This window comes from Parambassis ranga, chromosome 9, assembly GCF_900634625.1.
Source record: "Parambassis ranga chromosome 9, fParRan2.1, whole genome shotgun sequence".
NCBI classification, from domain to species: Eukaryota; Metazoa; Chordata; class Actinopteri; family Ambassidae; genus Parambassis; species Parambassis ranga.
In genome coordinates this window covers 8,940,129-8,952,928 of record NC_041030.1, presented here as the reverse complement: position 1 = coordinate 8,952,928, position 12,800 = coordinate 8,940,129, and the positions used below count along the sequence as shown (strand labels likewise).

Below are 12,800 nucleotides of genomic sequence, written 5' to 3'. Positions count from 1 at the left end.
TATAATCGCGTTTCTAAAAATAAACTTGTTAAATGTTTTTTATTAAACAAACTTTATTGTTTTCTGTGTGTTTTCTCACTTTAAACTTGTGCGCAGCCCCGCCTCTCTGCTGTTTACATCACATCAGCACACACGAGCCAGCGTCGCGCTGTTTACGCACGCACAATTATTCACACGTGCGCGCAGGACTCCAGCCTCTCACCGGCGCTATCGCACGCGCACTCTCTCTCTCTCTCTCTCTCTCTCTCTCTCTCACACACACACACACACACACAAAAACGCGCGCGCGCGCACACACGCACGTACGCACGCAAACTGACTGGTTTGACCTTTCCGGAACAGTCCCGAGCAAACTGACGCGATCACAGCGCCACCTCTTGGTCACCCACTGAACATGACAGAAAAAGCTGCTATGAATAATAAATCCACTTTATTTAAACCCTGAAACAAACTGAGGTAAAGGGCTCCTTACAATAAGGACAAATATAAATAGAACAAAAACTGTTGATTACACTGCATGGTTAAATTAGTAATATGAAATAAGTTGTACATAAAAGCTACATCATAATATTATTTTTTGGCAAGATGCTCTGTTGTTTCATTAATGAAAGCCACGGGAGGCGAAGTGAAGACAACAGTTATGAATCACATACAGTGAATGAATGAAACTTTCTTTAGTTTTTCCAGTGCTGGTGATTTTCTTTTGCACTTTTTTGGCCCATTATTGTTGTAGGCTTCAGTTCCTACTGTTAGGCTCTTACTGAAGATAAATAGCAAACAAAATTATCACACTATCCCATCTCTGATCTAAGCTGAAATTTTCCTCCCACAAATATCAAACTAATTTCTAAACAATAACACTGAACTCAGCAGGAGATTCAATGGAGAGATGCATTTTGTGCATATCTGCTGGTGCTGATGATGGGAGGAAATGCCAGCAGCTCTCTGTCTGTCTGGCATCAGCTGCCCTGTCCCTGCCGATTACATCCAAATGCTTATATAAGAATGAAGAGACACACTCCTATCTTTATCTTATCTAACCGCTGCCGTTGTGTGGAATTTCAGACAGGATGTCTGCTGCGATGAGTGGGCTGTTTACACTACTGCTGTAAACACTGCAGTATAACCGTCACGCGTGAGAGGGTTCTGCATCATAATATTTTGAAGAACAGGGGTTTCTCAGTTTGCTCAATGTTATAACATGAGACCAAATGTTTACATTAGCAAAAAGCTGAGCAAGTTTATTCAGACAAATTTGTTTATTTCAAACAGAAAGTCCATAAACGAGGACGCGATGACACAGGGCAGGTGGGTGAGACATCAGAGGGCCACTTTGACATAGCAAGCCCCTTTTTTGTTGTTGTTACACTATAATTTCTGAATAATTTACAAATTATGACCAAAATTCTGACATTCTGTCAACAGCAAACCTGCAGAGCTCATAGAGAAAAAGTCATTAAAAGATAACCATCATAATCATTATCTGAACAACCTAGGGGAAATAAACAAAAGCCCTATCCATGGTAATGTGTTGGAAGAGACATTTTTAACAATATACTATGTCACATGATTAGAACCAGCCAGGCTGAAATTAGTTTTAGGATATGATGGTGAGGTCATGGTGAAAAAAAACTGCACAAATTACATAATTATGACTTGCTGTAAGGGTATGAATTTAATTATATGATGAGTATAGTCATTTGATAATATTCAGAACTACTAGGTTTTCACAACCAAATGCTCTACACAAGCTGACATCACAACTAAAACACACAAACCAGACCTATGATCAACAATGCTTAGATGCAGGTTCACTGACCATAAGAACCATTGCTGTGGCATCAGGAGAGCGCTTCCAAACAGAGAGCATTGTAGAGACTCAGCCTGAGCAGACAGTGACTGTCTGGCCTTTTCCCACCATCTCCACAGAAGGGGGTCCACTGAGGGGCTGCGACGCAGGGTTTCTGCGTGCTATGGAGTGGCGTGTCTCATCAGCAGACTCTGGCTCAGATGCCTCTGGCACAGTACCATCTCACACCAGGTGTGTCACCACATGGATTTAGGAAGATGAGGTTTTCACTGCTGTAAGAGGACAGTAAAACATAATTAACAATCAAGAAAAAGTGAAGCCTATTTATATGAAACAGTTTGACCCTACGAACACACTGTAATTCTTAGAATTTTTAGTGTTAAAACAGTTGTCATTGAGGCTGCACTTACACTCGATAATGTCAGTGTGTACACACTCTCAAGGCAAATCCTCAATAGCCTATTTGTATATAAAATAAAATGCACATTACACTACAAATACTTGGCATATTCTTAGTATAATATACTGCAGGTATTTAAGTCATCACAGCATATAGACAAGCAAATTGCCAATTGCCAATGGGATGAGGATATTCATAAGGTACAGGAAGCGATATTGTCTGTTTATGGAGATGTGTGGTGTAAGGCAAAGGTAAACAAAAAAGGCAACAAGTTATGACAGCAAGGAAATAAACCCCAACTAAAACATGTCTATCAGATGAGACACACCTTGGTTTCATGGGTCTGAGCTGGCATCACAACCTCACCAGCATGGGTGAGAGGTCCCCCTCTGCTGGACTGAGCTCCTCGAAGGGTCACGGTTATAGAAGTGGGGGCTTTCTGCCCTCCTGACAACACACAAACAGAATGGCTCAGCAATAACAAGCCAGTCCTTAAATATAAAAATGGACTTGAGCATTTTACTCTGGCATGATTGTGTTGTGATAAGTCATCACAGAACGATCTCCACAGTTTGTTATTTGAGCAAATCCAAATAAAAGCAGGGTTTCAGATGATGATAATGAGGATTCACACAGTAACAAAAACAGAAACGATGAAAACATGAGTTTGATTCCAGTTTTTATTTTAACAACAGGAACAGGGTTTGTGTTATGCCATGCTTTTAACACAACTCTCTAGACGGTCAGCATTCGTGTTTGTAATAAGCAGGTGATTTAATGGAAGGGTTTATAAAATGAGGAGGCAAAGAAAATAAACATTTAATGACGAATAACACACAAAGCAGAACACACAGAAGGCAGTCCAGGTATTACGGATTTTAGTCAATCCCAATTTTTTTTAAATTAAAAGGTTGCACGCAGCTCTATTTTCCATTAATTTCTACATAAACATTATATGTCCAACATTAGATGGGAAAGCAAACTCCTTACATCCCCCCTATGGCTCTCTGTGAACATGAAAACAAAACAAGCAATGATCCAGACACTGTATTAGCTGCACGGTCTGACTGCAAACCTCAAAAGTCAGGCTCTTCCAGGTAAACCATCACCACATGAGTCGACAGAGAGTTCCTCTACTGCAGCAATCCTCCCTGTGCCTACAGACATTCTGAACTATGTCCAAAACAAAGGACAAACTGGCTCTGGGAATTCAACGTGGCCGTCGTGTTTTGGCAGTTCGAGACATACCAGTAGTCTGATTGGTGATGTGTGCCAAACCAGGCAAGCTGCTAGCAAGTTTGGCCAGCCCGCCATTGGTGAGCAGCTGATGGATGGCGGTGGTTTTAGCCACTCCTCCTGTGGTGACCACAGGCACTGCCCGGAGCAGAGTACTGCTGCTGGTTCCGACAGAGCTCAGAACCGGACCCTGGGGCTTCCCACAAACCGCCTGCGGGTGAAGGAGAAGAAAGCAAAAACAAAAAAAGTTCAAGTTTTCCTCCCATTCGTGCTCAAGAACAGATTGGGAAAGAATTACAGGCTCTTTCACTCCCATCTGTCAATGTTTGTAACACAATTTGCATCTGGTAAAACTGGTGAAAAAGAAATTAGCCAATACAGACAGCGTTAATAAATCCCTTTTTTGTAGACCAGCATATGAGCTTTCATCATACTGTTTACTGAGCATTAGGATTATCTAAATTAAGCTGAGGTTGAAATGCGTCAATACACCAATAGACTGCTCAGACTGGGGGTTTTCAAGTTTAGTCAACTAACTACAAATTGTTTACCTTGGTTTTGCTTAATAATAAATACATTGTTATCAATCGTTTCACATAGTGTAATTAGCAGAGGTATTATTATGGACCTTCAAGCATTTATGTAAGGTAGCCATGTCAACATGAGGTACCTGGGTACTGCCTGTGTTGGCTGCTGTAGAGGGCAAGCTAGGAGCTTTGGTGACGATCTCCTGAAGACTGAAACTTAGGCCTTGTAGCAGACTGCTGGCGGAAGGTGCTGCACAAACAAAATAACAATGAATCAGACAAACAATGAAATGTGAATAGAATTACTGCCAAAGGAATGTTACCACAAAACATATGCTTTTATGAATTGCTTTTTGTCCCCTCCAATCTGCCCCACAGGCCTAAACTAAAATGGAGATGCACACAAGCACATCATGACGATCATGACCAAAGGTTAATGTTTGGTTCAGTGACAACAATGGCGCAAGAGGTGATCAATGATGATGTTTGCTAAAATATGTTGTCCTCACACACGGTTCTGAACCAGTGTTCAAAACTTGAATCTCACTCTGCAAAGCTGTCAGAGCTGCACTGTGTGTTGAGGCTTAGCTGCACAGTTAGGAGTGCAAACAGGCGAGCAAGGCAGGACAAGACAGAGATACCTTGTGCAGTAGCTGGAGCTTGCACCTGGACTGGTGGGGAGGACCCTGACACCATGCAAGGCTGCACGCTGTTGAATGAGCTGGAGCCTGGGGACAGGGCACCAGACACCTCTGAGACACTACCAGACCTGTAGTGACACACATAACCACCAATCTACTCAGGAGCTACCCCAGCAAGTGCTGTTGGCCATCACTCCCAAAGTCTGAGTACACCATTCATCAATCCCTCTGCACCAGAAACACTTTTGTCCAATAGGGTTGGAGGCAGATGTGGGTGTATGCATGGTAAGTTGGTTTTGTATGGTTTTAAGTGCTCTAACCTCAATGTGCTGGTGCAGGGCTGCCTTGCTTACCGTTGGCCTGTAAGAAGTCCAGACAGCTCCTTAGCACCAGCCACAGTCTGTCCCACTGTCACTGTTAAGGGCTTTCCAGAGACACCTGCTGTATGGAACAGGAGGAAGTTATAACAAGTCAAATAACTCAGGGAAAAGTCTAAAACACTCCAGAAATTCCCAAACACTATCTGCTTACGCTATTCATGCTAAAGCAACAAAACCCCGGCACTTTTCAAACAAAATACATACTAGACTAGAGATGTGTGACAGTCTTGGTACCAAATTGGAGCTATAGATATATTCATGTGTCTCTAATGGGTAATCCAGTGAGGAAACCAGGGGTTGTACCTTCATGGGCAGCTGGGCTAATGGCGCCCCCTGTTGACTCGCTTTGGGACACAATAGTGACCTTGATCTTCGCTCTCTTGGAGACTTTGCCTGGTGTGGGACTAGGTGTTTGCCTTCTCTTGCCATGGGGCCGCTGTTCATCTCTGTCCAGACCCTCCATCTGATCACTGGTCACTGGAACTGCATAACACATTACATAAAACACAGATAAACAAACTGACCTTCGATCGACAGGAGTAACTTTAACCTTTTTTTTTTATCCTTGGATGGCCCTATCACAGTGTACAACAGTGTACTATGCAACATTCATACAAAATTGAAGTTGAGAAAAAAAGAAAGGACAGTGAAAGGGACAGAGGAGAGAAAAGAAAGTAGAGGGATAGACACTTACCAAAAATACAAGGAGGGGTGCCAGGAGGAAGATTTTTCCTCACAAGCATGTTTTGTTTCATAAAAGCAGCAAACTGAGCTGGAATGAATTAGAAAATAGCCAGAAAGGAAAGTTGTAGGAAAAGAAGAGACAAGAGGAGAAGAGAGTATTTCAGTCACGTTCCATCTTGCCCCATCAGATGTCGTGACGTGATAATCTCTTGAAAATATATTTACAGAGATTTTCCTATCTCACATACCAACCCCCCATCTGCTCAGCCTGCAGAGCTTTTGCAAAATTCACCTGAAGTTACAGTGAATGACACACTGTGACAAGTTCAAACAAACAAAGCGGGGCACATAGGAAAGCTGTGTAAAGGGACTGAGGATCAGTGTGTACGTGTGGGTGAACATGAAAGCTCGCAGCATGGTTTCAGTGCAGAGTTAATGGAGGGCGGTGTACTGACCTTGAGCCTGCTTATGAGTGAGCACTGTGCCAGAGCACTGCATGTGTGTCTTGAGGAGCTGCGTGGCAGTGATTAGACTGGACTTCTGTGCTGGAGACAGACCAGATGTCTTGGGTTTGGGACTTAATGTCGGACTGCTACAGACACTAGACAGATCCTGAGGACAAAGTGAAAAGAAACACCTGTTAGGTAATGAGTCATTAGTGCCAATCGCCAAATATGCAAACTGCGTAGCCTTTTAGAGTGAGGAGACAGACAGCTTTGTTTGGAACATGGTTGACAACAATGCCTATTTATTATACCTGCTGTGAAAATTCAGTTTCTAAATTTACATACTTAAATCACTGCATGATACAAACAAACACAGATGTAACAAAAGAAAAGGCTCTCATTTACTTGGGCAAATACATTTCAAATGCCTATGAAGCTTATCCTGAATGAAAACCCTTCATTAAAGACATCTGTGGTTCAGCTAAACCCTAAAAAAAACATTTCTAACCTCGGAACCTGACGGTGAGATGGGAACTCTAAGCGCTGGGGAGGAAGGGCGTCCTCTCTCCATGTCAAAGGGCAGCTCACGTCGAGGTCTTTTCTTTTTCTCTGTGTCCAAGTCCCTCATCTCCCCTGAGCCATGACCATGGCCCTCTGCACGTGTAAGGACACCTGACAGGAAGTCAGCTATCTCATCCTGAAGACCGGTGAGAACACAAAGTATAAACATCATTTCATTTCCATTTCAGTTCCAGTAGCACAACAATAAAAACTGCATAATGTGTGTATTTCAAGGACCAACCTGAATACAGCGGTCCACCATAGTCTGCGTCAGTCCTTCTGACTTCATTTTTGCCGAATTAATTCTGTGGAGGTAAATTGTGTTAATACTGAATTAAATTAAAATTCTATCACATGCTTTCTGACTCATTTAAGAAGTGACTGACCTGAGGTTGTCGTCTGCTCCTCCTACCACCACCATGCTGTTGTCAGCCCTCAGCTTCTCTCTGAACTCCTCCATGCCTTCTGTGCTGGACTGGAGAGCATTCTGGCCGACCACAAACAAAAGTGGGGTCTTCATGTCTAGCAGTGGGTCATCCACATCCTGCAAATCAGCAAAGGATCAACAATTTACTAAATAAAAATCAACATTTTCTTAATAGAAATAATAAAATGAAGTATCAACAAAGAAGAATATGCATACTAACGGAAGATATTATTTTAGCTCTTACCCCTCTTGGCCCATTGACTGTTAGCAAGGGAAAGCCAAGAGACACCACGGCAGTGAGATTCTCCATAAGAGATACCTAAAAATAAACAGCATTAAATTGATCAACATCTATGACAATCATTTATTAACTGCTAATAACCATGTAGCCTCATTTTTAGATTGTTAGAATTTGAAAATAGGAGTCTTACATGACAAGCAATAAGAGCACCAGCATTCCAGCCAACCAGGATGATGGGCTTGTGGGGGAAGTGACTGTGAACCTGGTGGGTACATACAGCACATAAATCTGTATTCAACAAGGCTCTTTTTTCTTGTTTCATTTCTAAAGACATGGTGAAGTGAAGAAACGAGCAAATGAATAACAACCAGCCAGATGAAAGTCAATTCTACACAGGTTTCACAAACTAACACAATCACTGCATCAACATACAGAAGTGTACCAAATAAAAACACTGTACCTCCATGACTTTGGCCCTGACAGTACCCAACATGTGCTCTAGACACTGGGTGACACTAATATTGGCCCCACTGTTCACATGAGTGTGCACTGGAATGACCTGGCATAGAAATGGTTTTTAATCACTTATCAGACAGATAATAAAGATATCGTAAATATTGTAGCAATTAAGTGAGACATCAAACCTTTCCCAAACAGGAGAGCTGCGACTGCCAGAATCTCATTCGCCGTGAGGTAGAGAGGGCCGGATTTGTTGGGCTTGATGGTGCAATAAGGATAAGTGGGGATCCAGGGAGCTTGCTCTGAAATATTTAAGAATAGAAAGAATGGTGGTGTTCATACATTGCAGACCACAGAGAGTTTATTATACAAAATCGCACAAAAACGCTTTCTATTTGAAAATGAATATGAAAAATGAAAAATATTTTACCGGTTTATTTTGAGAGAGAACTCCAACAGCTGGGTCCCAAGGTCTTTTTAGTAGCAGTGACAGAGCTTCTGAACTCGGAGAGCCACTCTTTGCCGATGACAGCAACATTCTGTCAATCAGTGTGGGCAGCTTCCCAGATGTAAAGAGGGAGTGACAATGAATCAAAAATACTAGGCTATGCACACATTTTACAGAAAATATACACAATTCAGTTACACACCTTGCTTTTGAGAGTCTGCAGCACATCCAGGTAAGCAGCAAGCATGGCAAGGCTTAAAGATTCAATCATGGTGTTGTGTAACCACTGTGTCAGTTTTGTATCCCAGTTCACACTAGCCAGTGCATGCCGCACCTTCCTAGCGCACTTGTCTACAGCTACCCTTCGTAAAATTGGCTCATTGGAAGCCTTAGTAAAACAAGAACAAAACAAGATTCATCAGTTAGATTGCATTTAAACACATAAAAAGGAATAAAGCTTGAGTCACCTCCATGTAGAGCTTTTATAATTTGAAAAAATAAACCCAACTTACATTTTCATTGGCTAAGCGGGCTAGTCTTTCAGCTTGTAGTGCTTTGAGGACTTTGTTGAACAATTTGTTTTGAACCAAAGACCATCCAGTTCTAAAACAGAATAAGAAAACTATTTCAAAACAATGCACTCCAACAGAGACACTATAATTCTTGATAAATTAAAGTGTCAAACATAATAGTAAAGTGTTAGATTACTTGTTTACATGCTCCTCCCAGTCATCAGGGGGCGGAGGGCTCTCGGCAACAGTGCGAGCAAACAGAACATGGCGCTCACACTCCTTCATCACACTTAGAGCTTTGTGGTTATCATATAAAGGAACAGGTGTAGGTGTGACGGTTTCCACATCTATTGCAGACTCAGAATCGCTACAGACAAAGAAAATAAGATCAAATTAATCCAAGACACAAAAACTGTTCTGTGATCAACCTGATCAACAAAGTTTGAGTTTGCCAAAAGCTCAGAAACAATCCCAAACCAGCCAGACATCTGATTCATTTACAGATAATGTTTGGGAACTCACGACAAGGGTTCAAGCTGACGACGAGGAGTAACAAACAGTGTTCTTGTTGGCCGAGCACTGCTAGCATCTGGGTGGGCATTCCATGGTTTGGCATAGCTGTGGTCCAGAAACACCAAATCCAATTCCCTCTCATGTGCTGACAGCTGGAAAAGCAAGGACGTGCCCATCTTCCGTGCTGATGTCTGAAAATCCTTATCTCCACTACGATGCATCCTCTTCCTGGGCCCAAAAGGGTCCCGGGAAACGCCTCGGCAATATGGACGGATTCAGACAAAACTGTCAGGAAAGGGATTTTATATGAGAGAGACAAATCCAAGTATCAATTCATTTGCCTGCCTTCCAAGAAATGAAGCAGAAAACATGTTCACAGCCTGTGAACATACACATATACATCCATGGGTCCTAAAGAACTAGAACTAACATATTTGGCAGAAAAATGTTCAGCAGATCTATTTCCAGGACACACTAAAACAGGATGTAGACTGGTGATGCCATACTCCTGATCATAGAATTGTTTTCCTGCAACTACAAAATTGGAGTGCAGTGGTGTTGTTGTTGTTGCTGTGCTGAAGTGTTTTTATATGGTCCTTGTATCTTTCCCTGTCATATTTTCATAGTTGCAAGACTCTAAAGACACTAAAAACTTTGGGTACTTTCCACCATGCATTTAGTCATGAAATCCAGCACATTAATTATACAGAAACGTATAGCATCTAATATGCAGGTGCTTTGTAGCCAGTGAGCTCCACCCATTGGCTGCTGCGAACGTACTGAATGTTTTTCGCTAAACGTCGTTTAAGTACCTCGTTTGACCGGCTCTTAACTTTTAACGCCACATTATTAGAACGTGCATATGGTACAACCTGATTTCCCTATTTCTATTCGGTTTATTGCTTCTTAAAACTGTAAACATGTAAGCGGGTGGGCTGGCCTAGCATGTTAACATTAGCATGGCAAGCTAACAGCTAATCATACACCATAGCTGGTGTTCTGTTGTTTACCTTTTTGTTTGATTACTCCATGTTTGCAGTGACGACTGTAACTCTTCCTCCGAGGCGAGAATAACCAAAGAATTAGTTATTTGTCTATAATCTCGAAAGATTATAGAAAAACATTAATATTTAGTGCGCAGAAGCCTCGCTTCCTTTTGTTGTGTGATTCGTTGCCAGGTTCAGGTCTACACTCCCCTTTTCTTGGCACTAAAAACTCAGAGAGGTTGTGGCCGTATTTTTTCCCAAACTGGCAACCCAGTTTGTGGCGCGTCAGCGAGTGACGTAGCAAAATGTGGACTGGATTTCAGAAGGCCTGGATCATTAACCCCCCAAAAATGCTCGATGTTAATAAAAGTAGAGTTATAGTGCTTTAAAATAAGATATATTCCTCTTACATAGCACTGCTTCACAAAGAACGTTTTGATAAAAAGCATAACATGTTTGTAAAAAATGAAATGCAAAATAAAACAAATCAATACAAAACAAAAAAACACTCACATATACATGTCTAAATGTACAGAATCCGTTCTAATTGTAGTCTAGTTAGAGCGACTTTCTTCTGTAAGGACATATACAGATATCTTTTACATATGATGACATACAAATCTGAAATTTGTACAAAAGAAAAAGAAAATAGCACCATAATGTATTTTTCAGGTGTTGACCTTTTCCAGGCAATAAGTGACCACTCCTCTTTTTCTCCTTTCTCCCCACATGTTTGACTCCAAAGTCCCTGCACACAGATTGTTTAAAAGAAGGAACCCTACCAACAAGTCGATAGTATCCTCTTATTCTTTAAAATAAATAAATCACTTGACACGTCTGACTGCCAAAATGGTAAGTTGTGATTCTTGGAAATAAATAAATAGCAATGATGTGTATTAATTATTAAATAGTTTCACTTTTCAGTGTTTTCTTTTGCATGTTGGGATACCTTTCTGGATTCAGTTTGTTGGATTTTGTGACTGAATGTTGAAACTGCAGTCTCTGTGCTTTGTGTTTTGCTCAGAGATATTTGGCTCTGGCTGTGCTGCTGTGTGCTCTGCTGCCACTGACAAATGCTCAGTGCTTCGTCAAAACCGTGAAACCAAGTAAACAAAAAAAGTGACACATTCAAAAAAATATTAGTAAAATAAAGCTATAAAATCAGACACTAAAACTGCACTGAAGAGATAAGTTACGTATATTTTCTTTTCTACTTAGGTATGTCTCATTGTAAAGATGATGTGGATGATACATGGCATGCTGTAGGATCCAACTGGAGAAACAGCAAATGTTGGGACTGTACTTGCGAAGGATGTTGTGCTGGGTAAATACACAGATTTTTCTAGTGTATACATTTAAAACATTTTCTTTTGACGCATTCTTTCGTTGTCTCTCTTTACTGTGTGACTGCAGGTATTCCACCCCAACATCATTCCCTAAGGACTGTGAGTCAGTCTTCGACCCTGTGGCCTGTGAATACAAAGTGCACAAGAAGGGCGACCCCACAGTATTGTGTCCAATTTTTGGTGCAGTGGCAAAGTAATGAAGAGAAGCCACCCAGCCAAGAGCCAACATTTTGTTTCACTTTTGATTAATACTTGAATTAACACTTAATTAAATTAACATTTAATTGCATTGCTGAGGAAGAAAACTGTAAGCTACTGTGTTGAAGAATTTCACTCAACAACGTGGTTAGCAATCGGTGATCAAAGCAGATTCTTCATCACGAGACAGATTCTTCATCATCTGTTACATGTGTTGTAATAAATAGAAAAAGTTTGATTAAGAAAACCGCACGGGGAACCTTTTATTTTATTTTCAATGTCATATTCACCTTGAACACCATTAATAAACAAAGCAAAAGTTGTGCTTCATTTATTTTTAATTAATAAGCTGGTAAATAGCATGGTACAACATGGCTGAAGAAAGGCAACAGAAATCCCACTTATCATTTTAAACTTATCCTGTTTACAAAGGTTTTACCATCTAAAACACTTTCAGAATTAATGTTTATATATATATATACATATATATATATATATATATATATATATATATATATATATATATATATATATGTATATTTGTATGTTGTTACAGACAAATAGAAGAAAAGATGATTGAAATATGAAATAGAAATTTATAATACATATCTAAATACCTAGACAGCATTTAAATCTCTAAGTTGTATTTAAAGAACATATTTACTACTGTATAAACCTTTACATGGTAAAGAGCATGACATGAATGTACCAGTATGAATGTACAGTGTCTGAGTGACTGTTACAGTTCAGAATTCAGTAGTTTGATTGAGACAGCCAGGAATGACTTCCTGTGTCTCTCAGTGGTGCATCGTGAGAGTCGGAGTCTGTTGCTCTCTCTGTCAGAGAGACCAGTTCCTCTCCCACAACATGGCCGGCCTTCCTGATGATTCTGTTGAGTCTGTTTATGTCCCTCACCCTCAGACTGCTGCCCCAGCAGACAACAGCATACATGATGGCACTGGTCACCACAGACTCATAAAACATC

General features: G+C 40.9%; 2 protein-coding genes across 8 annotated transcripts; one reads left to right on the top strand and one right to left on the bottom strand.

The window, feature by feature from the left end:
- Window positions 1-1,299: 1,299 nt before the first annotated feature.
- kansl3 (KAT8 regulatory NSL complex subunit 3) lies at window positions 1,300-10,470 on the bottom strand. Of its 7 annotated transcripts, none has more exons than XM_028414717.1 (22): window positions 10,296-10,470; window positions 9,295-9,570; window positions 8,969-9,139; window positions 8,773-8,863; window positions 8,463-8,648; window positions 8,243-8,371; window positions 7,998-8,114; window positions 7,814-7,912; window positions 7,544-7,615; window positions 7,357-7,431; window positions 7,072-7,229; window positions 6,927-6,990; window positions 6,633-6,821; window positions 6,134-6,290; window positions 5,689-5,766; window positions 5,298-5,477; window positions 4,968-5,055; window positions 4,615-4,742; window positions 4,117-4,223; window positions 3,459-3,657; window positions 2,539-2,657; window positions 1,300-2,082 (listed from the first exon to the last, which is right to left on the bottom strand). In XM_028414717.1, the coding sequence occupies exons 2-22, from the start codon at window positions 9,504-9,506 to the stop codon at window positions 2,077-2,079; spliced, it is 2,625 nt and encodes an 874-aa protein (XP_028270518.1). In that variant the 5' UTR covers window positions 9,507-9,570; window positions 10,296-10,470; the 3' UTR covers window positions 1,300-2,076. The 7 variants fall into 7 exon arrangements, with proteins under 7 accessions (XP_028270518.1, XP_028270519.1, XP_028270520.1 ...); XM_028414718.1 differs by having other exon boundaries at window positions 4,968-5,052; XM_028414719.1 differs by lacking the exon at window positions 5,689-5,766.
- A 517-nt stretch (window positions 10,471-10,987) lies between these two features.
- msmbl (microseminoprotein, beta-like) lies at window positions 10,988-12,140 on the top strand. The gene is made up of 4 exons (XM_028414824.1): window positions 10,988-11,123; window positions 11,296-11,377; window positions 11,490-11,595; window positions 11,685-12,140. Exons 1-4 carry the CDS (start codon window positions 11,121-11,123, stop codon window positions 11,812-11,814), a joined length of 321 nt encoding a protein of 106 aa, XP_028270625.1. The 5' UTR covers window positions 10,988-11,120; the 3' UTR covers window positions 11,815-12,140.
- The last annotated feature ends 660 nt before the right edge of the window (window positions 12,141-12,800 follow it).